At 40.2% G+C, this 27941-nt stretch overlaps 1 protein-coding gene across 1 annotated transcript in view; it reads right to left on the minus strand.

The window, feature by feature from the left end:
- Positions 1-14879: 14879 nt before the first annotated feature.
- Positions 14880-27941, minus strand: part of ZC3H12C (zinc finger CCCH-type containing 12C) — a 53247-nt gene continuing 40185 nt past the window's right edge. The window contains exons 3-6 of the mRNA XM_063127074.1: positions 25573-25712; positions 21874-22108; positions 19698-19804; positions 14880-19021 (exon numbers count right to left, since the gene is read on the minus strand). Coding sequence (XP_062983144.1) covers positions 17625-19021; positions 19698-19804; positions 21874-22108; positions 25573-25712 — 1879 coding nt within the window. The 3' untranslated portion in view covers positions 14880-17624. The remainder of the gene's footprint in view (positions 19022-19697; positions 19805-21873; positions 22109-25572; positions 25713-27941) is intronic.

Genomic DNA, 27941 nt, shown 5'->3' on the forward strand with positions numbered 1-27941 from the left:
CTTCTGTGTCTTTATGCAGGTTACAAAAGTTCGATCTCTTGCAACCCTTAGGATAGAAACATATTAAGGAGCAACAGAAGAACCTGAGGTCTACCCAGGCCTGCCTCTGTGCTTCTGTTATTTGGAAAAATGTACAATCCTTTACACAAACAAAAGGTGCTATGTATTTTTCAACTCTCTAGAAGGAGCCAATCATGGTTGGGAGATCTCTTTGGACTCAGTTCTCCAACTTGATTTTTCTAAACATTTCTTGGAGGTTGGTGTGTGGGGTGGGTTGTCACTTGAAAAGATAATGCACATTTTCGAAATTCTTCATGTGACATTTCCTCAGGGCACAAGAAACACAACCGATTAGTTTACTTTCTTGCTAAAATGGAAAATAATGTAAACAGAAGACAACCTGTTCTGTAACAGTGGATCATTCAGGTATTCTCTGCATGCAGCCTGACAAAAAGCAGGCATGTAAGAGTAATTGCTATTTCCCTTGCCTTTACATATATATTTTTAAACACGTTTTATAGTAAGCTTGGATGGCACATTAGGGCCAGATTCAGTGGTCATTTGTTACTGGCAGGTGCAATTTCTTCGTGAATAGTTTTTCTTTTAAGGTGTTGCGACGGATTCTCTCCCCCGCCTGCCCCCACCTCCATATCGTTCAAGCGGCCAATTTATGTGTGTATAGCTAAAGATATACTGTAAATTGTCTCTGCAATATGTATTTGAATAAATGCACCCTAAATGCTCATATGACTGCCTGATGACTCAACTTTTCCTCAGCTGTAGCTGTTAAAACCTCTTGCCTTGAAAATAATTGTTCAAATGTCCTCAAGGGAGAGAGAGAGATCAGTTGTTAACATTCCCTTTTAGTTTAGGAGTAAAAAGGTCCCAACAAGCCAAGAGGAGTGTGTTAGTGGCCATGGACAGAGAATATAGACAAGGATGGACAACACAACATGTGGCTCTGATGCCCCCCTTTTTTTAAACTAGAAAAAAAGTGAAAATTGTGCTTTGCCACTACAGAGGCTTAGCATGGACACTTTTAGCTTGGAATCATCACCCACCCACCCTGGGTATAGACCAACCTTCCCCATCCTAGTGCCTTCCAGATGTCCAGCCAGCATGGCCAATGGGAGTTGAAGTCCATCACATCTGGAAAGCATCAGGTTGGGGAAGGCTGCTACAGGTCCAAACTGTTCTGCAGTTCCTTGTACAAGTCTTTTTCTTTAGCAGGGTCCCCCTGATATTAATGACTTGCCTCCCATGGCAGTTTTGACGATGGACAACGACGACTCTGTTTCTTGAGTCAAGCCATCTACTTAGAACATACTTTAGGGTTTCAGACAATCTGCAGTAAGGAACAAAGTGCCTGCACAATTGCTTTCCAACACCAACAAATCCATACAAGTGTTCAGTACCTTTCTAGGCTGCCAAGAAACAAGATTAGAGGCTTTCTTGCCCCCTACTGAGAATCTCTAGCATGAGGGATTCTATGTGTAAAAATGCAATGCATTAAACAGTTGCTCATGCAAATCCAAATGGGGCTGCCATATATGAAGCTTTCTTTTATGGATCCGTGGCAAGACAAAAAGAAGGGTGAATCTCAGTTTGTAATTTGATCTACACTGCTGTAGAGTTGGTCCACTCTCTGTCCTGTTCCTCACAGGGCGAGATTAGTTCATTGTTGTGCCCATAGAAAACAGGAGATGGGAACCTTTGTCCTTCCAATGTTGTTGGGTTAAAACTCCTATCATCCCTAACCATGGGTGGGGAGGTACATAGGAGGGACTGTGTGACTCATGAGGTTAGAAGAGCAACGGCTGAAAAGGGCCAAGTAAGAGCAATTGAATCCTGGAACTGGGTGGGAGTTGGAGTCACCAGGCTGAGTAAATCTAAGGTAGGGACTTGAAAGCATGATGGATATATTTTCATAAGGAATTAAAACAGAGAAGGGAGCAGGGCCCTGACAAGTGCAGAGAGGGGGAAATTATGCGAAGGTTCTTCTCAATAGACTGAACTCTTATGGGTGTCTATGGAGAAGCAAGTCACATTTAATTCTATGGAGTTGGCTCCCATGTAAGTGCACATAGGATTTCAGACTGAGGTACTTTATGTATATGATCTTGCAGGTAACTATTAAAGGTACAGTAGCACCATGTACTTTCCCTCTCAACTATTTTTTAAAAATGTTTTACACAGACTTGGCTTCTAGCTCCCTGCTCTTCTACAAACACCATTTCCCCGAAGCCCCTCTCAGTCAAACTGGGATGAGGACGCACTCGGGAGGAAGTACAACACAATCTGATCTAGGAGTCATGCAGACCCCAAAGGACAGAAGTTAGAACTACCCTTCTGACCAGTTCGATGCATTCAGACTGCTTGGTCCGCTGCCCCTCATGGCAAAATTGCACCCGACCTAACAAATGGAGCCAGGGCTTTCAGGACATGTCGGACGGCTCAGCCCCATATGCTAAGAACTAATGTGAATTGAAGCCCACCTGATTAACATCTATGGAAGTGCGCATTCCTGTTTGGCTCTAGTGGCGGAACTCAAAACATTTCCTAGATCAACCTTTCTCAACCTTGTGTCCTACAGATGTGTTGGACTACAACTCCCATAATTCCCAGTCAGCATGTCATAACTTTCAGTGGAGGCTGTTGGCTCCTATTTCAGTGGAGCAGTGCCCCCTCTCTGGGTTTCAGTGAGAACTCTAAGGCGCTGTCCAAGGTGCTGAGTAATTGCATGCAGTTACTCCAGCCAGTTTAAGGAACCAGGATATCCTATGTGTGATGCTCCATAAATGAAAACTTGTTTATATTTGCCCAAACAGAATCAAGTGTGAGACTCTGTATTTTATATTGAGCTACACACCTTGAGTGGGCTTTTGGAGGAGAATATGCCAAGATGGGATTCTGGTTTCTTTGTGGAAAATATGCTTTAAATCCAGTTGGAAGCAGAAAGGCAGGGATCTCACAAAAGCATTTAGTGTGGTTAGCAGAGGGGGAATATTTTCCCATAGCAAGCCTCTCAGTAACTGAAAACAGACGGTGTCAATGAAAACGTGTTGTCTGAACAACATATGAGCCTTTGACTGTGCAAGATGCTGGCACAGCAAAACATCTGGAATAAATGCTCATACCCAAAAGGCAGAGATCAACACTGATGGTGTCATTTGCATCAAAAGGGAAATGTGAATTTGGGGAGCAGGACCTGTGGTCTCTCACACTCGCAACAACCAAGCATGTGCCAAAACACTGGCGGTACTAACAAACCCTCAAAAGCTGGACCTTAGGAAGCTCTCCCCTGCTTCCATTTCACACCACACAAGATTGGCCAGGAATTCCATGGAACTCTAGGAACTTCCAGGCTTGGTACTAGGCGATCATATAAACACTGCAAGGCAAGGCCTGGAGACCAAGGACTTTTCTTCAGTTTTAATTGCCATAAATTGGATCCTTCTGGACACTCCCATCTCCTCCCAAACTCCAAGGCAGGGGTGGGGAACCCCCTTCAGATGAGGGCAGAATTCTCTTTCAGAGATGATCTCAGGGTATGCATTCTAAAGGCAAAGTGATGGGGCCAAAGGCAATATGAAGATACATATTGTAACTTCAAATTTTACCGTAGTAACAAAGTCTTAGGCGGCATTTCAACTTTTTAGAATTGAGGGAAAACTGTACAATAGCTGGGAAATCATCAAATGATGGGTGGCGGGGTAAAGAGGGTAGGGTCAAGGGAAATGTTTGGCCATTTGGGGAACCCAAGGCCCAAATTGGGACCCGAAGCTGGAGGTTCCCCACTCCAAAGTCATAGCCAGTTCTTTAGCCTGCATGCAACAAGCTTAGATTGCAACATCCAGGCCAGAAGACTCCACTGTCGCCTTTACACCAAGACCAGAGCTTGACTGGCTGTCACCACCACCATTGGTAAGTAATATACTTTGTTTGTTACTTTGGGATAACACAGCATTGGAGATAGTGAAGGCTGCAGTAAGATGGCCTCAAACCAGGTTCTAGGTCTTCCTGGGCTCCATCTCATATTGCAACACCCTATGAATTAATGGCACGACATACTAACATCTATTAAAGCTCTGAACTCAAAGAGCACAAGGGGAAGAGGACTTCAGCATGAGATGATGTAGTGTTCTTGAGGAATGCATCACTTCTTGCTGTAGAATACCAGAACATTGCAGCAGAATGAGCTTAGAAATTTTCACTCTTCTGACACTTCAGAAATGCCACTTCAATCTATTAGTGATGTGCATGAATTACTGTCAAGTAGAAGTTGACTGTTACTGATGAGAACTGTACTATGAAAAACAACAGCAGGAAAAAAGAAGAATGGCATGAGTACAAGAAGAGTGGGAGAGACCTCAAAGGTGAACTGTGAGCATTATGTTTAGCCCAACCCATTTTAAGCCATAAGAATAATGTCTGGTCATTGATTTGTTAAATGGATTGCGTATGCATGTAGTTGTAGATCTGTCTAGACATAACAGATCGATAGTTACTCCTGGAGAAGAGTCCCATTATTTGAAGCACATTGGGCCAGATTTTGCTCTCAGTATAACTTTGAGGTCTATTTCCTCTCTCCTTTCTTTCTGTGAAATTGCATCACACAAGTACTTGCCATATTGTATGAACATGAACAAAATAATAATAAAAAAAACTAATTCTAGATTTTGGCCTGGAAGTGAGCCTGGGCAGAACCTGAACTGAAAGCAATTCAAATAGCTACAGCACCCAACCAGGGTCAGGGAAAGGCAGGCGTTTCTTCCCTTCCCAGAACCCCCTGGAAACCGCACCACCTGTCCTGCCTTGTGGACACATAGCAGACCAGCACAGCCTGATGATCCCGTGACTGGACTGCAGGACAGGGAAGAACTGAGACCGTTCAGATCCTCATACTTCATGGTTTGGCAGGCTGTCATTTCATTCAATAGCTCCTAGCACCAAGAAGCCATTTATCTTTGCAATCTCAAGCACTAGTTTCGAGGTTTTCAGAGAATAGATGGTCTAGTAAACAAGATGGACAAATTGTCCATTATTAAGAGCTATTGTACATTGGCAACTACAGTTGGCCAGAACTATGGTCTGAAGTCACATGAAGAAACTTTGCTGACGTTATCTAGCCAGTGCATGGATGGACGACCGCCTGAGAACCCTTTGTATGCTAGCTTGAATTGTATGAGGAATGAAAGGCAGAATATAAACAAGGCCTTATTTATCTGAGGGTCTCTGCTAATAGGCACATTTTAGACACATGAAAGTATGATGGTGCTATATAAATAAATAAATATTAATATTAATATTAATATTAATAATAATAACAACAACAACAACAACAACAAATTATATGATCTGGATTAGCATGGATGCTTTCAAGCCAGTTAGAGAAATTTTTTTGCATGTAAAAAGGGAAAAAGAAAAGGAAGAAATCTGGGAGTATCCAGATTCAAATATCTAAGAGAGCAAATGCCTGCTATACAGGCTCTGGGAGGGACATAGGATTCTTTGGTTGCTGGGAGCCGAGGTCGGAGCTGCTCCCCTCACAGCTGGTGCGGTTCTTTCCATGCTGGCCATATCTCTGCATTTCTCTACATCTCTACATCACGCAGACAAGCTGGAGCGTGTTCAGAAGAGGGCAACCAGGATGATCAGAGGTCTAGAAACAAAGCCCTATGAAGAGAGACTGAAAGAACTGGGCATGTTTAGCCTGGAGAAGAGAAGATTGAGGGGAGACATGATAGCACTCTTCAAATACTTAAAAGGTTGTCACACAGAGGAGGGCCAGGATCTCCCAGAGTGCAGGACACGGAATAACGGGCTCAAGTTAAAGGAAGCCAGATTCCAGCTGGACATCAGGAAAAACTTCCTGACTGTTAGAGCAGTGCGACGGTGGAATCAGCTACCTAGGGAGGTTGTGGGCTCTCCCACACTAGAGTCATTCAAGAGGCAGCTGGACAACCATCTGTCAGGGATGCTTTAGGGTGGATTCCTGCATTGAGCAGGGGGTTGGACTCGATGGCCTTGTAGGCCCCTTCCAACTCTGCTATTCTATGATTCTATGATTTGGAAACAGAATGCAGAGATGGTGAAAAGGGCGCAGTCCTGGAGGGTGGGCAGGGGACTATTTGGTGGTATCCAGGCTCCTTCCCTCCCCCCTCCCCCAAGCAGTGGCAAGATGGGTGAAATGACCCATCTAGGCAAAATGCAGGGAGCACGGAGGAGAGGATAATCAGCAGCCTCTGATTTCTGGATAGATTTGTGCCCCAAAGTAGTTGTGAGCAATTTGTGCCTACAACCCCTATCAGCCCTAGCCAGCATAGCCAATATTGAAAGATGATGGGAGTTGTAGGCCGAAACATTTGGAGGGTTATAAGTTGCCCACCCCTGGTCTAAAGAAAGTACATGTCACCCATTTCTGATCTAGACTTATTTATTTATTAAATTTATATACTGCCCCATAGCCGAAGCTCTCTGGTACATTTTCTATTGAATGGCTTAGAGGCATTCAATAGAAAACATTAATCACAAAATGTAACGACTTGAGTTCATAGACATTCCACTCTTTGGTATGTAATCATACCTCCATGGCATGGTTCCACAGCCACAGAACTATGTAAGTATTTGAAGTGGACTACGCTTACTTCAGCTCTCCCATTTCCCAAATTTATCAATTAACCCACATCTTATTTTACTATAATGTCCTACTAGTTTCCTGTTTATTACTCTAAAAGTACTGGGGGGAAATCCTTGTTTTCTACACATGATCAGCACAGACCTTGACCCTGTTTAGATGACACGCTAAGCCAGTGCTTAAGCATGTCACATGAACCATAATGCAGTGTGTTGTGTGAACCATTCCTAACCATGGTAGCTACATAATTAGAGTTTAAACATGCTCACTAACTGTTTGCTGCAAAAGGGTTGGTGGTCTAACCATAGCTTAGTGTGTTGTCTGAACAGGCCCATTATATCTCAAAAGTAGCCATTTGGCTGCCCTTGAATGTTCCATTCTTTCCACAAACGCTTCCCCCCCATCAGTATTTTGCAACTATAAAAGGGTATGCAGTGCTTGAGGGGGTCTCTTAGTGAACTTGGACATGTTCCTTCTCTGCTATCATAACAAGGAATCAACATACTGACCCCACACGAATATCCCATTTAACTTAATGTGTGCCATAATCATCTGAGGAGACAAGAAATCTTCCTAGTCTTGTTACCTGTTTTGTTGTAGATACGAAGGATGAACTTGGGAACTCTAAGCATGCTTTCTAAGCTGATATACATAAATCCTGGGAGATGGATCACTACTACTCACGAGAAAAAAAGCAAATGCCCCAAGGCCACACAATAAGCCCATGTCAGCAACAAGACTGAATGAGAAACAGTCATGTGAAAAAGAAAGTACACCCTCTTGGAATTGTATGATTGTACATATCAGGACATATCATCTGTTCCTTAGCAGGACTAAAAATTAGGTAAATACAACCTCAGATGAGCAACAACACATGGCATATTACACTGTGTCATGATTTATTTAATAGAAATAAAGCCAAAACGGAGAAGCCATGTGTGAAAAAGTAAGTACACCGTTACTGCTTCCATAGGAATTAAGATGCTAAGTAGCAGACAGGTGCTGCTAATCAAATGCCCGTGATTAATTGATCATCAGCAAGTATGACCACCTCTATAAAAGTCGAAGTTTTTTCAGTTTGCTGGTCTGGAGCATTCAGGTGTGTGTTAACACAATGCCAAGGAGGAAAGACATCAGCAATGATCTTAGAGAAGCAATTGCTGCTGCCCATCAATCTGGGAAAGGTTAAAAGGCCATTTCCAAACAATTTAAAGTCCATCATTCTACAGTGAGAAAGATGATTCAAAAGTGGAAAACATTCAAGACTGTTGCCAATCTTCCCAGGAGAGGACGTCCCAGCAAAATCACCCCAAGGTCAGACCGTGCAATGCTCAGAGAAATTGCAAAAAACCAAAGAGTTACATCTCAGACTCTACAGGCCTCAGTGAGCATGTTAAATGTTAAAGTTCATGACAGTACAATTAGAAAAAGACTGAACAAGTATGGTTTGTTTGGAAGGGTTGCCAGGAGAAAGCCTCTTCTCTCTAAAAAGAACGTGGCAGCATGGCTTAGGTTTGCAAAGTTGCATCTGAACAAACCACAAGACTTCTGGAACAATGTCCTTTGGACAGACAAGACCAAAGTGGAGATGTTTGGCCATAATGCACAGCGCCACATTTGGTGAAAACCAAACACAGCATATCAGCACAAACACCTCATACCAACTGTCAAGCACGGTGGTGGAGGGATGATGATTTGGGCTTGTTTTACAGCCACAGGACCTGGGAAACTTGCAGTCATTGAGTCAACCATGAACTCCTCTGTATACCAAAAAAGTATTCTAGAGTCAAATGTGAGGCCATCTGTCCGACAGCTAAAGCTTGGCCGAAATTGGGTCATGCAACAGGACAATGATCCCAAGCACACCAGCAAATCTACAACAGAATGGCTGAAAAAGAGAAGAATCAAGGTGTTGCAATGGCCCAGTCAAAGTCTGGACCTCAACCCGATTGAAATGCTGTGGCGGAACCTTAAGAGAGCTGTGCATAAACAAATGCCCTCAAACCTCAATGAACTGAAGCAACGTTGTAAAGAAGAGTGGGCCAAAATTCCTCCACAACGATGTGAGAGACTGATAAAGTCATACAGAAAACGATTACTTCAAGTTATTGCTGCTAAAGGTGGTTCTACAAGCTATTGAATCATAAGGTGTACTTACTTTTTCACACATGGGCCATAGCTAGACCTAAGGTTTATCCCTGGATCATCCAGGGGTCAAACCTGTTCATCTACGTGACACACAGGGGATCCAGTGCTCGGGCAGGGGCGAACCCTGGATGATCCCAGGATAAACCTTAGGTCTAGCTGTGGCTTTGGTTTCTCCATTTTGGCTTTATTTCTGTTAAATAAATCATGACACAGTGTAATATGTCACGTGTTGTTGTTCATCTGAGGTTGTAGTTACCTAATTTTTAAACCTGCTAAGAAACAGATGATTGTTATTATGTCCTGATATATAAAATCATACAATTCCAAGAGGGTGTACTTTCTTTTTTACACGACTGTAAGTGATTTATGGGTTAAATCCAACATTTCATGCGTGGACTTCTGCTTACACAATGCATCTTGCTCTCCTCTGACCTACAGCTCACCCACTCCTATCTGCTCTGGAAGGTGTCCAGGTGGGGAGGCAGAATCTATTGCATCAGCAATTTCTGTTCCTCTGGCTGACAGCCGCCACTGGATTCAACCCGCTGAATCCTCTCCATGCCAAGATTCTCCTTAAAGAATGCATGATTGACCACACATTTCAAACACTGTTTTAAATGAATTAATCCACTAATTATGTAAAGTGTTTAATAATATTCCTTTAGCTTTGAGGAATTTATTTAACCCATGCCAACTCAGGCAAATAAGCCTTACCATTTCATTATAAATTGAGCATGTTTTAAGTATGCGCCTTTCTATGAAACAAAGACAGCTCGACCATGAGGGGGAAAACCTAGGCATTTTTTTATTTTTGATCAAGAGTAGAACCATGTACATGCTTTGCATTAATGTTCAGAAGGCCAAGTACTGCTTTATTGGATGTGAATGGCCATATCGTGGAGAAAGTACAGAACAGCCAGTGAAAAGACATTAACAATTGTTTCACTAGGTGTTTGTTACATGTTTGACCCTCTTTCCTACACATAAGAGTTTCCAAATAGACATTAATATCCCACCAGATCAAATCAAAGGAAATGTGGTGGAGCAGGGGAAGAGAACCCCCCAAACCCAAGAACATCAATGGTGGAATATCTCTTAATCATTTGCAGATGAATTCACTTACATGTGATGATTTCAAAATGCTGATCTAACTAGGAATCTAAATAGATTGAAAGAAAAATAAAGTTGTACCATACTAAATGGTTACATATTTGAAAGGTGGAAAGACAGGAATTTCAGTAAGTCTATTCTGGGGGCTAAATTTTAGTCATCTTGGGCCACTTTGGGATTTTTTGTACTCAACTGTATCGGTGATCAAGTGTCCCTCCATAAATATGTACTACAGCAAATGTCTAAAATGGGGTTACTGTTGACACTATGATTACAAAGTATTTTTTTAATACATCTCACTTGCATCTGAAAGTCCAGTGAATGTTGGCAATCACGAAAAGGCCTTAAGTTGTCAACACTTCAGTAGTATAATGCCATAATTTTGGATACGCTGACAATATTCATGATAATTATCTATACATTTTGGACATTCCCTATAAGACACACAATCCCTATATTTTGTAAATATCTATGTTTATGTTTAGCTGCAAATGTGTAAGTAAACATAATCATATTGTCCACAATTCATATGAATTCGTTTACATGGACTAGCCCAGTCACTTCAAGCGGGTGTGCCATGGTCACCCATCTTTTTGTGTGCATAAAGCTGCCCCTTTCAGTCAAGTGAATAGCATACTCTGTAGAAGCCATATGTGCTGAGCCAGCATCTAGAGGTTAACATCAGAGCTTCTTGGCCCTCCTCCTCTTCACTGTTGCTGCCTATTCACAAGCAGTGGGAAGCATAAGAAGAGTAGCTTCTCCTTGCCTTGCTCTCTCCTGGGCAGGGCGGCGGATTGAGCCCATAGGAAGCGAGCAAATGAATAGGCAATGGTATCATTGGCAAGGAGGTGCCCACCCCACAAACAATCTGAAGCCATCACTGCATGTGCACACATTAGAATTCCATGCCCACAAGGCTGGAGCAACAGGATTATTCATTTTTAAACCCAGACAAGTCCATCCGTGTTTGAACCAACGGAATGAATCTCAAAATTAACACAACACTCCACAAGGCAAAAAGATCTTATACTACCTTCACAGGTAAATTTATAATTTTTTTAAAAATAGAATCAAATTCAGCCCACAAAAATACTGTTTTCTATCATCTACTTATTGCTATCATCACTGAACAAGAAATTATGTAATTGCCTACAAAATTCTATTCAAGTTAATTTTATGTTCTCATAAAGAAGTGCTATGGATAATCTCTGTGTACAGCTAACAGTTTTCAACATTGCAGAAATACACAGTGTAGTAAGATTCAGATGTCCAATGCTGTAGAAATGTACATCACTTCATCATACGGCCAGGTGTCATTCAAGATGGCCGTTCAAGTTAATTAAGGGCCCAATACTACACATGTTTAGACAGAAGTCCTACAACTCCCAGTTGTAGGACATCTTTTTCTATTTAAATGTGTAGACTTGTGCCTTAAAGGTGGATTATAAAACAAAATTTCATTGTGTATTGCTAAGTGCAGATCCATCCATACACAGACTAGACAGTACATAAGTGGTATATGCATAATATCTTCTAAGTTTGTCATGTACAAAATATAAAAATGGAGATCACATATTAAAACATGTACCAGTTGAAAATAACTATATGGCCAAAATGGAGCTTTGTTTAAAGTTGTCTTATATAAAAATACGTTTCTCATTTGTTCTCAACCTCCACCCCCACTTTCTAAATAGAAAGGTATTCCTCTCATTTACTTATCTTAAAATGTAATTAATTAATTAACTTCCCAGATACACAGTACATAACTACATCTTTCCCTATATGAAATTTAAAATACAAATTATGAATTTCAATTGACTCGATATTTGCCATTAGGAAATACGCACTCACATAAGCAATTTTATCTGATATTTTCAAAAACTCTTAAGCTATTTCTCTTCTACGAAGATGTGGAGCTTAGAGGCAGTAGTGCTCCTTGTTATGAGCTATTTGGGACAAAGAGGAATGTCAAGCAGGGATGGGATAGGTTTCACATGGTTGTGCATACTCAATTTGGGAAGCAAAGTGGTACAGAAACTCCCAACTAGAAAGAGGGTAATTCATGGGAAGCAAATACTAAGGATCTAGCAGGCAGGGGAAAAGCAAACAAATGTGGAAAGATAGAAAAAGAATAAAATCTTGCAAGGGGGGGGACACCAGAGAAAGGAAGAGACTGAAAGTAGTAAAAGCAGTAAAATATATAAAGGTGGAGAAATAAGGGATGTATGAAGATAGAAAGACAGGCATTAGCACAAAAGGGAGAACAAAGGCACACATGACATAACAGTTCACAATTATGCTCCATTTTAATTTACATTTAAAATGTATTATAACATACAACATCCAAAGCTTTGCTTTGTCTTAGATGAAATTTGGGATGGATTTTAACTGTTTTATTGCCAACTCACTGATGTCACTACGACAGGCAGAATTTTCATGGGTGCTGAGGAAATTGGTAGTGTCTATATAATGATGTCATGAACACACACATTATGAAAATTCACATTGTGTATTTCCTTAACTTCTTCTTAGTAAGCCACCATCTTTTAGAGTGGGAGGCCATGATGCCAAGGAGGTGAGCCTCAATGTTTCATTTTCAGTAATGAAGCTACTGTAGCTTCCTCATGACTTCATAGATACAAGTAAGTCAAACAGTCATACATCAAGCATTAAATGCAAGTGTAAATAAATCCAACCTCTGAAATCAAATTTAAATTGAGTCAAGCAGGCAATATAATACATTAGTCAATCAACAATGTCATGAGGGAGGCTAATCGGAATTATTCATATAACTTCTAAAACACACACATACCTAAGACTGAAGCCAGACTTAGTCAAATTTAAAGTAGATCCACTGAAAAAATGGGACTTGTGTCAGTCATTACTAACTCAAGTCCCATAGATTTTAAGGGGTCTACTCTATAATTAAGTCTGGTTCCAACTCGTACAGTTGGAAAATCCCAATTTGGAGGATCTTAACATTTGAAAGAAAGAAATATAAGCATGACAAGAATAGGCATATTTGGTTTAATCTTGAGATAGCATGAGGGGAAAAACATTCGGAATCAAAGTGATATACTGTATGTGCCCAAGGGAATCTTTGGAAAACCTGTTCAGGGCTGAAGAGATATAGCTCTTAGTCTTTCTATGTGAGGTCTTCCATGTCATCTCTGCTTTTTGACAATGTTCTCTCCGTTTTTCAGACCCCCCACTCACCTCTCCACCAGTTGCATCTTCCAATCTGGAGCTCGAACATTCCACTCTTCCAACTTTGGATCTGAGTAGCTAATTATTTTTGGGTAAAAAATAAAGGCAATTATAGAGGCATGGAGGAATTAGCAATTTGTTACAGTTGCATTTGAGCATGCAGGGGAAATTCCATAGAATTGAGACTGGATATCCCTGCAGGCAGGATAGTAGAAATACTTATTGGAGAACCTAATCCATGCTGAAACTTCATCAACATTCTGTTTTATTTTCTGCAGTGTCATCAGTTTTAAGATGATATTCCAGTGTATCTTAGAGATAAAAAGGAGTAATCACTGCTATATGCTCTTTCTCCAGATAACTAGTTTTTGCCATGATTGGGGCATTACCAATCAAGGGACAATATTGAAGATGCATAGCTGTGAGGAAAATAGTATAACTATCATAGCTTCCTAAAAGCAATCATAGCTGAGCTACACTGTAATCCTATGTGTGACTGCTCAGAAGTATGCCCCACTGAGTTCAACTTAATAGTAATACCTAGATTAAAAAGTGTTCTAGCTAGCTGAATGAGATATAGCATTGTGTAACTCCATATATGTACACATACATATTTGTCCATAAATTACAATGCTTAAATGTTTTCAGTTAACAATTTACATCCCATCTGTTAAGTGCTTTGAAATAGTAACAGATATGCATTTTCAGTGTTGGCCAAGACCCACTTTTTCACTGTGTTCATCTGTTGTGACAAATTAGAGCAAATCCCACGTTTTGACTCCTTAAACGGTATATAGCATATTTTGACATCACAGTTACAGTGGCCTGGATCCAAGACTTGTATGCAAGGATGTTCCACTTGCACATGGGGCTTTTACACACACACACACACACACACACACACACACACACACACACACACACACACCACTTCTATCAACTGCCCCTTTGAAAGACCTCTCCATTCCAGCTCAGGGCAGCAGCCCATGAGGCACAAAATGCCTCTGTCAAAAGGAAACGTTACCCTTTCTCCTATGTGTAAGTTGGTGCTTTCCATTCATGCACAGTGTGTGTTTATGTTTGAAACCCACCCAACATTTGCACCAATCAATTGATATAAAACTTGATGCCATTTCCCACTTTTCCTGTTTTCAGCACTGGCTTACCATTTCTGTAAACCTATTAAAATTTTAGGAGGAAGATGCACCAGGTTCTGAGTTTTTCATACAAAGAGGAACTAAATTATTATTATTATTTATTTATATAGCGCCATCAATGTACATGGTGCTGTACAAAGCGCGGATGTTGTCCATAGTAGGAAGTCCACAACAGGAAGAAGTAAAGTGAACAAGCTGTAAAAGTGCCACACAAACCCTTGCCTGTTTATAAAATGGGTTTTGGTAGTAAATGCATTTTGGTCATTGGAATGGCTGTTAAAGAGTTCTTGCAGCACAGAAAGGCTTGCTGCTGGACTTCGCTAAATCAGTCGAGACAGTTAAGGATCTGTCTGGAGATAGAAGAGTTATGGCTAACCCAACCATTTCTCTGCAGGAAAAGGACATACTGAGGGCAGGAGTTTGAGTCCATTGAAGCCTGGATGTCCTTGTGAATTACAGAAGCAGGCATGGAAAGCTACTTCAGCAGAAAACAGCGTACTTGGGGCTTTTTATGTCGGCTTTTAATAGTGCACAAAGAAGGCCATAATAAAAGAACAACTGTCAACACCGTCAAGGACACTGAAGCAGAGCCACTATGAGTTCTGGGCTCTCTAGTCTGATGGGGTTGCTGTTTGATATTTATTTAAATTCATTCTGCATTACACAATACATGGTAGTAGCTCACTTCACAGTGTAGCACTCAGTGAACAATCAACCCTTCCTTCACAGTCAGTAGGCTGTGGTCAAGCCTAAACATGAAACACACCATAAGCCAATTGGGGGGTGGGGGTGGGGGAATGATGATGAAGTGATTCTATTCAAGAACACATTTCTGCATTCTGCGATCACTAGTGGCAAGAATCCTGTTATACTTTAGAGAAACACATGAATATACTGTCACTAAAAATGCAAAGTTACAATATAAGCCACAAATAATGCATGAATCAACCATCACCTGTGGCAACAGACCACTAGGATTTTTTTCCCCTGCAGACACCCACTATAATAAATGAGCCATGCTTTTGTGCAAATTCATTCATTTGGGGGTGGCCAGGGGGGAACAGGGCTTGTCTAGGAAGCCGTATGCAATGTACAACCTTTCCATTAAAATATATTCTGTACAGACATGGAACAATGGGGCTGAGGAAAAGACATGAAACTGACAGGGAAACAGGTTTTCTTTCAGGAGAAATGGACAGAATGCAAGGTAGCACCTACTGGAGGGCAGATGAATCTAACACAACCTTCCTCAACCTAGCGCCAACCAGATGTGTTGGATTACAACCCCAATCATTGGGGAAGGCGGACCTAACAGAACTGAGATCCTGTCTCATTAGTCAACAGTGAAAGCTGTGTAGAAGAATAATTCCTGAATTAAAGTTGCTGAACATGGTTCAGATTATTGGATACATCTATAAGCACAATGCTTTGCAGGAGCATTTACTGTATACCAAAATCCTACTTCTTGCAACACACAGTGTTGCATGAGTAGTGAAAAAATGTTTTCCTATTCAAAAGGTGCTTGGACATTCTTTTCAGGCAGCATTTTACCATTATTTCTTATATATGATCTCACTCGACAATTGTTTTAGGGAAAAAGGAGAGGGAGATTTAATTAGGAAAAAAATACTGTATGTGTTATATAAGATCCGAACTATCTGCCTATAAGCAAGTTTTGGGTTTGAAATCTACAATTTTTAAAATAAGAGATAAAATGTTGCCCAAAAGTCTAAAATCATCTTTACACATTTGTACATGTGTTTTTAAAGTTAGATCTATACATCAAAATAGTTCTCATAGTTAAAGATACAATTTGTATCAACAGTTAAAGGTACTTTCTGGTTCTACGGGGTCTTCAAGTTGCAGCTGTGCACCCAGTTATCAGCAATAATATTGTAAACTTGGGAATCATCACAGTGTGTTGCTCCGCAGGGAATCCTAGTGTGTAAGCAACTGATTACAATGTCTACACATAAGTCACTGGTTGCAAGATCTATTACTAACCTATCTATGTAAAATTACATTTTAAAAGAGCTAGCAGAACCCACGACTTAAAACCAGAATTCTCCCTTATTCATACTAGAAGAGACGGTTCTGTCTGCTTCCAAAACTACACTGTTTGTGACAAGAGTCAGGCCTACATAATACAACAGGCCATACAAACTAACTCTGAGAACATCTACAGTATTTCACAAAAGAGAATGGGCCGTTCTCGGCTATAATACTATTACTATAGTGCAGTCAATAAAAATGTTGCATATCATCAACATAAACATAAAACCTTCTTAGGCCAGCCTTGATAAATAGCATGAAAAATACACAGTATCTTATATACAAAAATTGCATTGAGAACAATTAGTTTCATTTAAAAACAGGTATTTTTTTTTATGAAAAAAGCATTTTGTCCAATATACCTGTGCATTAATTAGAGGAACAAGACACACACCTAAAACAAATCTCAATTTCATTGCCATTTCTGATGGATGGAAGTGTACATCAGCTGGATAAAGCTGTTTCCTAAACTGATATATCAGTAGCCTAATTCTAGACAGTTATGAGTTGGATAAGCTCAACGTCTTCAAAACCTGCACAAAAGGCTTTGGCCTTTTACATAATAAATTAGTGATGGCAGGTTTCTTCCCCAATGATTGCTTCTGCTTGCACCAAAAAACAACAGTAATAAACAAATAATTTCAATTAAAACCCAAAACCAAACAAATGAAAAAGTGCCATACTATAAAGTACTAATATATTGTTACCCATTTCTGTGTTAAAACTGGTAACTTACAAATTGTTTAAAAAATAAAATCAGTGCTGTAAAAGACCTTTGTTTTCTATAAATAAAATGATTATAGCACAAATAAAATCACACAATAAAATTAAATAACTTAATTGCAATTTAAAAAAGAGTTCATAAGAAGCTTGGCTTGAAAAAACCGTTTGCTGGGTGCATAAAATCCTCTTCACTTTTCTGCAGCTATTAAAAAACATGTTTTGCACTTGAAGGACAAAACACCCAATAATTTAATAAACATGTAACAATATTAGAAAGTGCTGCATGTAAAAACCCCAACGCACCAAATATTCTTTTCCAGAGACCACAGATATAATAATATATTAAACTGGAAAGATCTTCCAGTTATGATTTTTGTTTTTAAATTCAAGTGAGCATTTAAAACTGATCATGTCACTTCCAATGTATGGGGTTGTACATACAGATTCCATGGCACAGTATTTCACATAAATGGATTACTATATAACCTCCTTGCTGAGAAGGAGATTACAAATGCTATTGTAGCAAACCTCCCTCAGCGTTACAGCTGAAACTGAACTAATAGACACCACAAAGATGCATCATTATGTCATTAATAACCTAGCTGAGATTTCTCCACTAAAATGGCTGCAGCGAGCTGCTGAGCGTCTGTCATGTGAGGATTCCTTTTCATGACGATCCTCACGAGGTCAGGGGGGAAAATGTTGCACAGGTTTATGTAGACTTTCTCTCGGCTGTCCTGATACCTTGGGGGGTCCTGAAGCATTCCACAGTAAGGTATCCGCCAAGGTTGATCTTGTTGCTCAGGTAAACTTTGGAAGGCAAACTGCTCGTAACATGGCTGGGTGGAGTTACTGGGCAGGGAGTAAGTTTGACGATAGCCATATGCATCAATCCCATAGCCCTGCCTTTCCCAACTACTGAGCCCGTCTTGGCCAGAGTAGGTTTTTCTTTGCCTTAATGGAGAATTATCATACAAACGCGAGTCCGATATGCTGTCTACCCTTGTGGACACAAGGGCTCTCCCCAGATGCATGCTCTTCGAGTGCTGTGAACTCTGAGGAGCAGGGTAGTCACTAGGACAGCTAGAACGAGCGCCAACACTGGGATGCTGAAGGTGTACAGCCATGTAAGGATGTGGAGGCTTGTGATGATGCTTTGGTTCTTCATGACTGTAACTTTGCACTCTGGTGAGCGTATCATGGTAACCCTGCAAGAAGGGCTGTGAATTAAGGTGGCTGTGGGGATGCATATGTTGGCACTTTAAATTCTCTTCCAGCTGGGGATCAGGAGAACTCACATAAGAGCGATCATTGTAGCCTATGTAGGAATCGCTACTGCCACAGCTCATGCTCCCTTCACTACTACAATCAGAGGCTACAGAACTAATTCTGTAATCTGTATCCAAAGAAAAACGCCTTTCAGGACTTCGTGGGCCAGAGATACTTAGGTTTGAATACGCATTTAGCATAGAGTAGTAACCTACGTCCACAGGAGACTCACATTTGGGATACTGCTCATAAGGCATTGGCGTTCCGTGATTTTTGGTTCCCATAATCACTGGAGGATACAGTCCCTGTGGTCTTTGATCCTGAGGTGGGAAATGAACTCCAGGTGGAAGGCCATTGCTTAAAGGTGCAGTACTTTGGGGTTTTGCAGCAGCAGAATTCGGTATACTAACTAAAGAAGGTACAGACCTGGTTTCCAATTTGTTTTTGGTGGGAAGCTTTTCCTCCAAGTCTTGGTAGACTTGAGTCCTTATACTAGGGTCTGATTGCCTCTTTGGAGCAGTTCGCTTGAGATCCGAAGTGCTATCAATCTTAGTGCTACACGGAACACTGTTGCTTTTCACCAGCCCTCCTTCACTAGCAGCTTTGGCCACTGTGTTCCTAGACATGGCACGAAGTTCATCAGCTACCGACCTCTGAGGCTGATTTCCTCTTTCTGGATGGTAGTATTTGCATTTGTGTCCATAAGTGCATTTCTTCCCTGTACAAATGTGAAGATTTAAGCAAGCAAATGGGGAAAGAGAGGTATTAGGAGAGAGACTGAAAATAAAACAGCAAATATTATTTACACTGAATCACACAGATCAAGGAAAAGGCTTTCAGGATATCAAACATTCTGCAGCTGGATCAGAAATGGTATCAGGAATTGAGCACTGTGTGTGTGTGTGTGAGAGAGAGAGAGAGAGACATACACACACAGAGAGGAAGAGAACACAATTTCAGAGCAGCATAATAAAGCTGTATGCTAGTTAGTTCACTATTTATCATTGTGATTTCTAACCAGCTCAGAAATCACCCTTCCCCCATGATCATTAAGTGGGATAGGGCAATATTTTGTTCATTTTCAAGATGAGAAAGTTATACTTCAAAACACTGTTTTGCACACGGCCCCCAAGAGCATCCTTGGCTGAGCAGGAATTTGACTTTACGCTAAAACTATCAGACCACGCTGGCTTAGTGAATCAGAGATCCTGAAATATATATTCCGATTTTAGGACTGTCCTCCAATCAAAGCATTGGGCCAGGGGGTTAATCTGCATTAAACCTATTATCAAATGAAAGATGTGACACAAGTCTGTAACAATTTTAACAGAGACAAATATACAATCAAGCCTCATTTTTAAAAATATATTTAGTGTTTAGTGCAATACAATTACCATATGGACATGGCTGTTTCTTATATTCTGGTACAACAGGTTTCTTCCTCAGAAAATTATCCAGACTGGGGCCATGGCGGCCAAGAGGATCATCAGGAGGCATGAATCTATAGAATATAAAATAAAACAATTCAATGAAAAAGGTATTTACTCCACTATATTTTAGATGTATTCCACACATAGTCTTGAAAACACATACTTAAATCTATGTTTTATAGCAAAGATAGCAGTTGTATGTCAGATACCAAGATGGAAAATAATGTAAACAATGCATTTACATTATTAGACCACTACAGATGGTGGTCTGATTCACACATCGGCCAGTACTGCAATCTTGCTGGTAGAGGAGTGGGTGCATCCTCCTCCACTCCACAAGTCACTTAAAATAACATGTGAGACAGATACTCCATGCAGACATGCATGATTTCCCCACATTTTGCCTTGTGCATACGGGCACATGTAATACACTTTAGCCTAGGTGAAGGCTAGATAGGAGGGGAGTTTGCACAGACCACTAAGGATCGCAGACAGAGTAAGTGCTAAATCAGACCTATATTTCATTGTTACCATGTGCCCTCCCACCTCTGTATCTTTCTTAAAGTTACATTTTGAGTGCATGGATCAGTCATGTATCTACAGTAAAGACCCTGGGCGAGAAATTGCAAACACTACGCACAAAACAAAATAAAACATTGCCATGCTGGAAGGAAAAGAAAAGCCATGCTTGGGAACTTCATCCACAAAATCAGACTACTCTAGCCCCAAATATCACAACATTAAATATTTTTCCTTCACATCCAACTTTCCAGTTTGTAGAGATCTAGAAAAAATGTTCAATGTTAGTGGTTTAAGTGTATGTTGAGAAACATTGAAGTCAGCATTGTTTAGGCATGTTTAGATATTCTCTTTAACAGAATAGAGCACTTGGTATTAGGGTGACCATATGGAAAGGAGGACAGGGCTTCTGTATCTTTAACAGTTGTATAGAAAAGGTAAGTTCAGCAGGTGTCATTTGTATGCATGCAGCACCTGGGGAAGTTCCCTCTTCATTAAAACAGTTAAAATTTGCAGTAGCCCTGCCATCTTTTTTATCTTGTCACTCTAGTATAGCTCCTGCAGCTTTAACTGTTGTGATGAAGAGGGAATTTATCCAGGTGCTGCATGCATAAAAATGACACCTGCTGAACTTACCTTTTCTATACAACTGTTAAAGATATGGAAGCCCTGTCCTGCTTTTTCATATGGTCACCCTACTTAGTATTGGTTGGAGCATTTATCTCTTCATAAAGCTTCAGACTTTATCTCGTCATTTTAAATAATCAATCTTCTAAGACACTGACACTATGTTTTGCTTTATTTATCTTTAGAGAAAACCGTGGTATGGCTCAAACCTGTTCGCCAGAAAGAAGAGTCTATTTTAGCTCATGTGGCATAATACATTTGTTTACACTGCAGGAGCACAGGAACAGGAGAAGAAAGGTTACAACTAGAATGGCAAAGATGCATGGAGCTATAGGTCCTATTTCATGAGCCCCTGCCAAAGGAAGTGAGGCAGGTGGGTACAAGGAAGAGGGTGTTTTCTACTGTGGCACCCCAGCTGTGGAATGAGCACCCTAGAGAGATTCACCTTGCACCTATGTTGTACTCCTTTTGGCACCAGGTGAAGACCTTTTCATTTGCTCAGTATTTTAGCATTCTAGTGTTTTAGCATTATAGTTTTAAATCTGTATTTTATATCTCTACATTGCTGCTTGATTTTATTCTGGTTGTACTTTTATATTGTGGTTTTAAGCTTCCATCTTTTATATTTTATGCTGTAACTTATTGTTTTAATTTTTGTAAACCGCTCAGAGAGCTTTAGCTATTGGGCAGTATAGAAATAAATAAACAAATGTGCTTAAATACCATTCAGTTCAGAATTGCCCTGCATGAAAGAGATCAGGCTGTATTTTTATTATTGAAAAAAAACACCCAACAACCCTGATTACCATAGAAGCAAGATCACACGGGCAGAAATGTTACTAGGTGTGTGTGTTTGTGTATATGTGAACACACACACGAACACACACACACACACACACACACACACACACACACACACGTGTCTGTTTGTAAATACACCAAGTCTTGTTGGTGGTTATTTCCAAGAAGAGATAACAAAAAAAGTGCAACTTACTTGTCATTGACAAATGAATACATCAGCAGCCGTTCATCAATGAACTTCTTCCATTCCGGTTTTTCATTAGCTAGATCCCTGTAGTTGTCATTAGACACAATTATACCATCTGACTCAAAGGCCAACTTCACTATGAACCTGTCATCATAGCATACCACCCTTCTCCCCTGAACACGGCGGGATGGGGTGAACACCAAAATTTTCTCTTTTTCTAATTTACGCAAGATTTCTTGATCTAGAAATATTAAGAGAGAAGAAAGCAAAATACTGAAAAGAAAGGAAGACTTAATTCAGCCCACTGAACTCTGTTATATGATAGACCAAAATATAGCAAATAACTGTTACAGATCAAAAAAATTAAGGTCAGACTAGGATGACTTAGTTTAACTAAAGCAGTTCTGTTTCTATTGGAAGCTGATGGTTAACATTCGGCTACATATTAAAATATATCAACATAAATTGCCTTTATCCCCAGGCTCTACAGTCATGTTTACACTTAGGACCAGGTGTTATTGCAATCAATTCCAGTAACTCAACTTTAAAAGCATTCTTGTTTACTTAGGTTACTTAGCTGAAGTACAAATTAGCAGAAAAAACTTTCCACTTTCTCCCTTAACAGAGTATAACGAACTGATCATTGCACACACAACTATGTATATTGATTCCAATCTCTATCAAAATCAGACATTGAGGAGCTTTCTTCTCCTAAGGATAAAACCAATGCAACTAGCTTCAGACATGGGAACACCTAAGAACATAGAATCATAGAATAGCAGAGTTGGAAGGGGCCTACAAGGCCATCGAGTCCAACCCCCTGCTCAATGCAGGAATCCACCCTAAAGCATCCCTGACAGATGGTTGTCCAGCTGCCTCTTGAAGGCCTCTGGTGTGGGAGAGCCCACAACCTCACCAGGAAACTAATTCCATTGTCATACTGCTCTAACAGTCAGGAACAATGAGCTTCTAGTTTGTCTCATGGATATGGAGTTTAAGAACATAAGAAGTTCTATGCTGTCTCAGACCAAGGGTCCATCTAGTCCAGCACGCTGTTCACACAGTGGCCAACCAGCCATCAGCCAGGGATGAACAAGCAGGACATGGTGCAACAGCACCCTCCCACCCATGTTCCCCAGCAACTGGTGCACACAGGCTTAGTGCCTCGGATACTGGAGATAGCAGTTTGAAGGGGTGGAAAGAAGTTGAATATTTATTTACTGGGATCGTGTAGTAAGAATTTTAGCAAACTCAAAATAAGATGATCCAAGTCTGAATGATGTTAAGAAATTCAGAACAAGGGCCTACCATCATTATGAAGTAGCTTCTGAACAATTCAACAAACTCATTTAAATACGATATTTTCCCCTGAATACAAACAGTTCATCCACAAGGGATTCCAGGGCAATGTAACAAGAAAAAAAATACAATAATGCTATAATTGATAATAAAATCACAATAAACAATATTAACATATAAAAAGTCACCTGGATATTACATCCACAAAGTAACATGAAACAAGTTGGCTACTTTAAATAAGGTTTCTTTTTCTTTAGCTCTGCAGGATGATAGTGGGATGTGTGACAGGATCAGCAGTAAATAACTGTGTAATTGCTTCAATTAATGCTTAGATTATTTCTGTTAATAAACTATGGAATAAATCAGGTGTCAGAGGGTTTCCTGGAAAGACAGAGAGCTGAAGTTCACAAAAACTATGGGTCAATCCAAAGTTGCACAAGTGGAAAGCAGCTTGCAAATTGGTGTTTCCTGTTCCATTCTCCCCCTTGCAACTTCCTATGCAATTCCAAAGGTATCTTCAGAATTTGGTGGACTCCCCTGAATGTGGATTGTGAAAAGGAGGGTGGGGAAGGGATGTAGTGATGGGGAAATGACTCATAAACAGTCAGAGGTACTTTGCATGGTGGAGTTCTGCTCATGTATGATGCCTCCACTTGATATTCAGTGTGGAGGCATCATACATGTATGATGCCTCCTACTTCATTTCTTCGTGCCAAAGCTCATGCTGTGCTGAAGGATTCCCTGAAAATCCCAGATAAACTTTTTCGGATTCACAGGGGAAGAGAGGAAAGGAAAGTTCCAATTCACCTCTCACAACTTTAGATCCCCTTTGATACATAGTTTCTTTTCTCTCTGTTTAACCAGCACCTGCTATGAAGTCTTCAGGTCCCTGCTTCAGAAGATACAGCAGAAATAGAGGATGCAGAAACATGAGTTACTAGAACTTCTAATTTCTTCACTTTTGTAGCAACTGAACTAGTTCTCACAGTAGCCAAACAAAATGGACTGTACCTTTTGACAGTATATCTCACAAACACTATATGAGTTTACTAAGACAGTTGTATATACTGGATGTGAAATTCTTGTCTCTCTCAAAAACACTAGAACAAATGAAATTGAATGATGGGAGATTCTGAACAGATGAAAGGAAGCACTTTGCAGTTACACTATGGGAGTTGCTAAGACAAGGTGTAGTGTTGGGCACCACCTTGGACAGCTTTAAAAAGGGATTAAAGTAATGCATAGAGGTTAAGGCTATCAATAGCTATATAATACTTCCAGTATCAGAGGCCTCTCAACACCAGCTCTGGGAAATACAAGTGGGAGGCTGCTCTAGTGCTCATGTCCTGCTTATGGACTTCCTGTAGGTATCGGGTTAGCCACTATGGGAACAGGATGCCACACTAGATAGACGGTTGGCCTAATCCAGCATGGCTCTTATGTTTTTATATTTAATTAGTAGCTATTTGTCACAGATGGAGCTAGCTAATGCTACTATCCACAATGAAATACAAACCTGTATAAATAGATCAAAGGGTGTGTTCTTACTTCTCAAGTCTTGCTGATGTTATGATGGGATAAATTGGCGTTCCAGAAACAAGTGTTTCTGCTAATTTCCTGTTGCTCTCTGAAGTGCTAAATCTCTGTTGTGCAAGTGGTGGGCACTGCCTGTGAATGGAATCAAGGGGGAATAGCCCCCTTTTGGGTCCTTCCCTCTGCGTTTATTTGCAGTTTATTTATGTGACTTCCATTCATTTTCTATCAGATTTTATAGATAGAGCAAGATTCAGATCTTTAGTATGGAAAATGACTGTTCGTAGGGGAAATTCTTCTTGATAGCTTTGTCAACAATGAATGCTTTGAATACTTAATCATAATCTGTCTTAGGGCTGGCTGCAGAATGCTGGGAGTTATAGGACTTTTTCCTGTCTAAACATGTAAAGGATTGCACCCTTATTCTTTTTTAAAAAAATAAAGAAGGCAACAACCTAAGAACCAGTTTACTGGGCCAGACCGAAGATCTCTCAAGTATAGCATGCTGGTTTCTTCACTGGCCAGCTAGATGCCTCTGGGAAGCTCAGCAGCAGGTTCTCATAGAAATAGGAATCCCCTTTTCCTTATCTGCACCAGGTTCCATTAAGCTATCATGGCTAACAGCTGTTAATAAATCTATCCACCATAAATTTGTTTGAAATCACATCTACAAAGATTCCCACCAACCCTACCCTTGGCAGAACACTTTAGAACTCAGCATATGGTTGTACCATAGAAGCTACTTTGCAGTGACCAGTCTGGAGGCAGGTAAACATTTGGTTTTTAAAACATTTCTTCAGTCAGTCAAAAAAAGTGATTTTAGCATTGTCATAGCTTTGTAAAACAAGCTGCCGAAAGCAGAGCAGAGTATACCTGCAATGAGAGCATCCGGTCGGGACTGTTCTTTTCTCCATGCTGGCACAAACACTGTGACATCTTTGTGGCCTCTTTCCAAAAACCAGTCCACTGCCAGTTTTATTCCTCGACATGAGAATACTTCTTTGTTTCCATGGCTGAAATAGACATCCCAAAATCAGTGAGCTCCTGTATTACAACTATTGCTTTCTCATATAAGTATGAACGTTACCAATTACATATCTGAACTTTCCCTTTACAAAGGCAGCTGGTCTAAGACACTATCTCTCAATATATAGGGTGCACACAAAACAGTGAACAGGAGTGCATAAAATGCTCAGTGGAGCACCTAGCTATACACACGTTACCTCTCTATTAGAAGAACTGCACTGGCTGCCTATTAGCTACAGAGTTATGTCTCAGTTTTGTTGTTGACATTCAAAGCCCTAAACAATTTGGGATTGGGATATCTAGCAAACGGTCTTCTCCTATATATAGCAAATTGACTCCTGTGATTGTCCAAAGAGGTATAGTTAGTCATCCCATGGACCAATATCACATTGTCAAACTTTCTCATTAATGGCACCCACCCTTTGGAATGCTCTACCGAGGCAGAAATTGTGGCAAACTTTAGACAATGATTGAAGACACACCTATTTAATTAGGCTTTCCCCAACTTGTAATTGCTCTGTACTATTTTTTATTTATTTATTTATCTATTCATTTTTCCATTGGCTTTTATATTGTATTTTATGTGTTTCGCATGTAAAGCGCTTAGGGTGCAATCCTATGCATGTTGAGACAGAAAAAAAGTCCTACAACTCCCTGAATTTTCCAACCAGCTATGCTCTCCAGCAGTTAGACAAGGCCTAAGAGTAGCAGCACCCTCACATTTGTAAACTAGCTGCATCACAATTTGGTGGGATCTTGCTCTGCCAAAACTTATGCCTCTGCTCCACACTTCTGGTAAGGGAGCTGGGACTGTGAAGGAATGCAGGTGAAGGAAGACACTAAGGGCACAATCCTATACATATTTAGATGTGGGGGTGGGGGGAAGTCCTACAATGCTATAAGGTGGCTGGGGAGTACTAGGAATTCTAGGACGTTTTTCCATCTAAAATTAAACCTAATGTGAATTCTTCCTAGATGAGCCTGTTCTGTGGTAATGATGGAGGTGAAGCAGCAGTATTTCTCTGCCATCATTACATTCTTACAATGTCCAGAAAAATCTTTTCTACGTGGTGTGTGATCTTCTCTAGTCTGAAGCTAGGTTTATTGGTATGTTGATATGTGGAAGAACTTGAAGCACTCAACCAAAGCATTTGGAAAGAAATTGTTTAAAAATCCTAGAAAATCTGTCCTAAAATATAAGTAGTTTCTGAGCACTACTAAGTACAAAGGTTTTTCTTTTTTATTGGCCATAAATTACTAATTTAGGAGGAACTGAAGCAGTCAAGCAATCAGATACATGAACAAGTTTGTGCAAGACTCCAGCAAACTCCAAAGAATTAGGGCCCAATCTGGGGGGGGGGGGGGGAGAGAGAGAGAAAGGGTTGTACCCTTAGAAGTGGATGCCACCTCAAGGGGAGCCATCAGTCAAGCTCATACTGGAGTACATGAAACAATTGATTTTCTGCACCCAGAAAAGCCTACTGATTTAGCATTCTTATTGGTAAATCTCAGCGATCGATAAATTCACTTTACTTAATTCTACTTTCTGGCTTTTGTGTTTGTTGTGCATCTACTTTGTTTTACATTTGTTTTCACTTTTAAGATGCTGGTTTACTATACATATAAATTAAAATTACTTAATATTAAAATAAATTTAAAAATTGCTTAATCATGAATAAAGCCTATAGAACCAGAACCTTTCTTATAGAAAGCAATGGGCAAAAGAAACTTGGGAAGGATGATACACAATCCTCAACAGAAAAACATTCCTGTAAAGGCCACATTCTGAGCTTTTCTCTCTTGTTAATTTAAAAAAAAAAAAAACCCACAACCTTACATTTTACCATTCAGTAGGCACCTTTTAGGAGATCTAAGATGTACACAAAAAGGAAGTGAAGTCTCAGGATGCTATAGGAAAATTTTATTATACAAAAGCCCAACACGTTTCAGCCTCTTGCTTTTTTAAGCCTTCTTCAAGGGGCTGTTATAAAGTCAGCAGAAATTATTAACAAGACAAATAATTTCTGCAGACTTTATAACAGCCCCCTGAGGAAGGCCTAAAAAAACAAGACGCTGAAACACGTCGGGCTTTTGTACAATAATTTTTTTCTATAGCATCCTGAGACTTTTCTCCCTTTCTGTGTATCATTCAGAAGGCACATGAGCTAATCTAATCAATATGTAATATGATTATAAAGCTTTACTGGCTTAAGAGT

The sequence above is a fragment of the Elgaria multicarinata genome, chromosome 5 (genome assembly GCF_023053635.1).
Source record: "Elgaria multicarinata webbii isolate HBS135686 ecotype San Diego chromosome 5, rElgMul1.1.pri, whole genome shotgun sequence".
Classification (NCBI taxonomy): domain Eukaryota; kingdom Metazoa; phylum Chordata; class Lepidosauria; order Squamata; family Anguidae; genus Elgaria; species Elgaria multicarinata.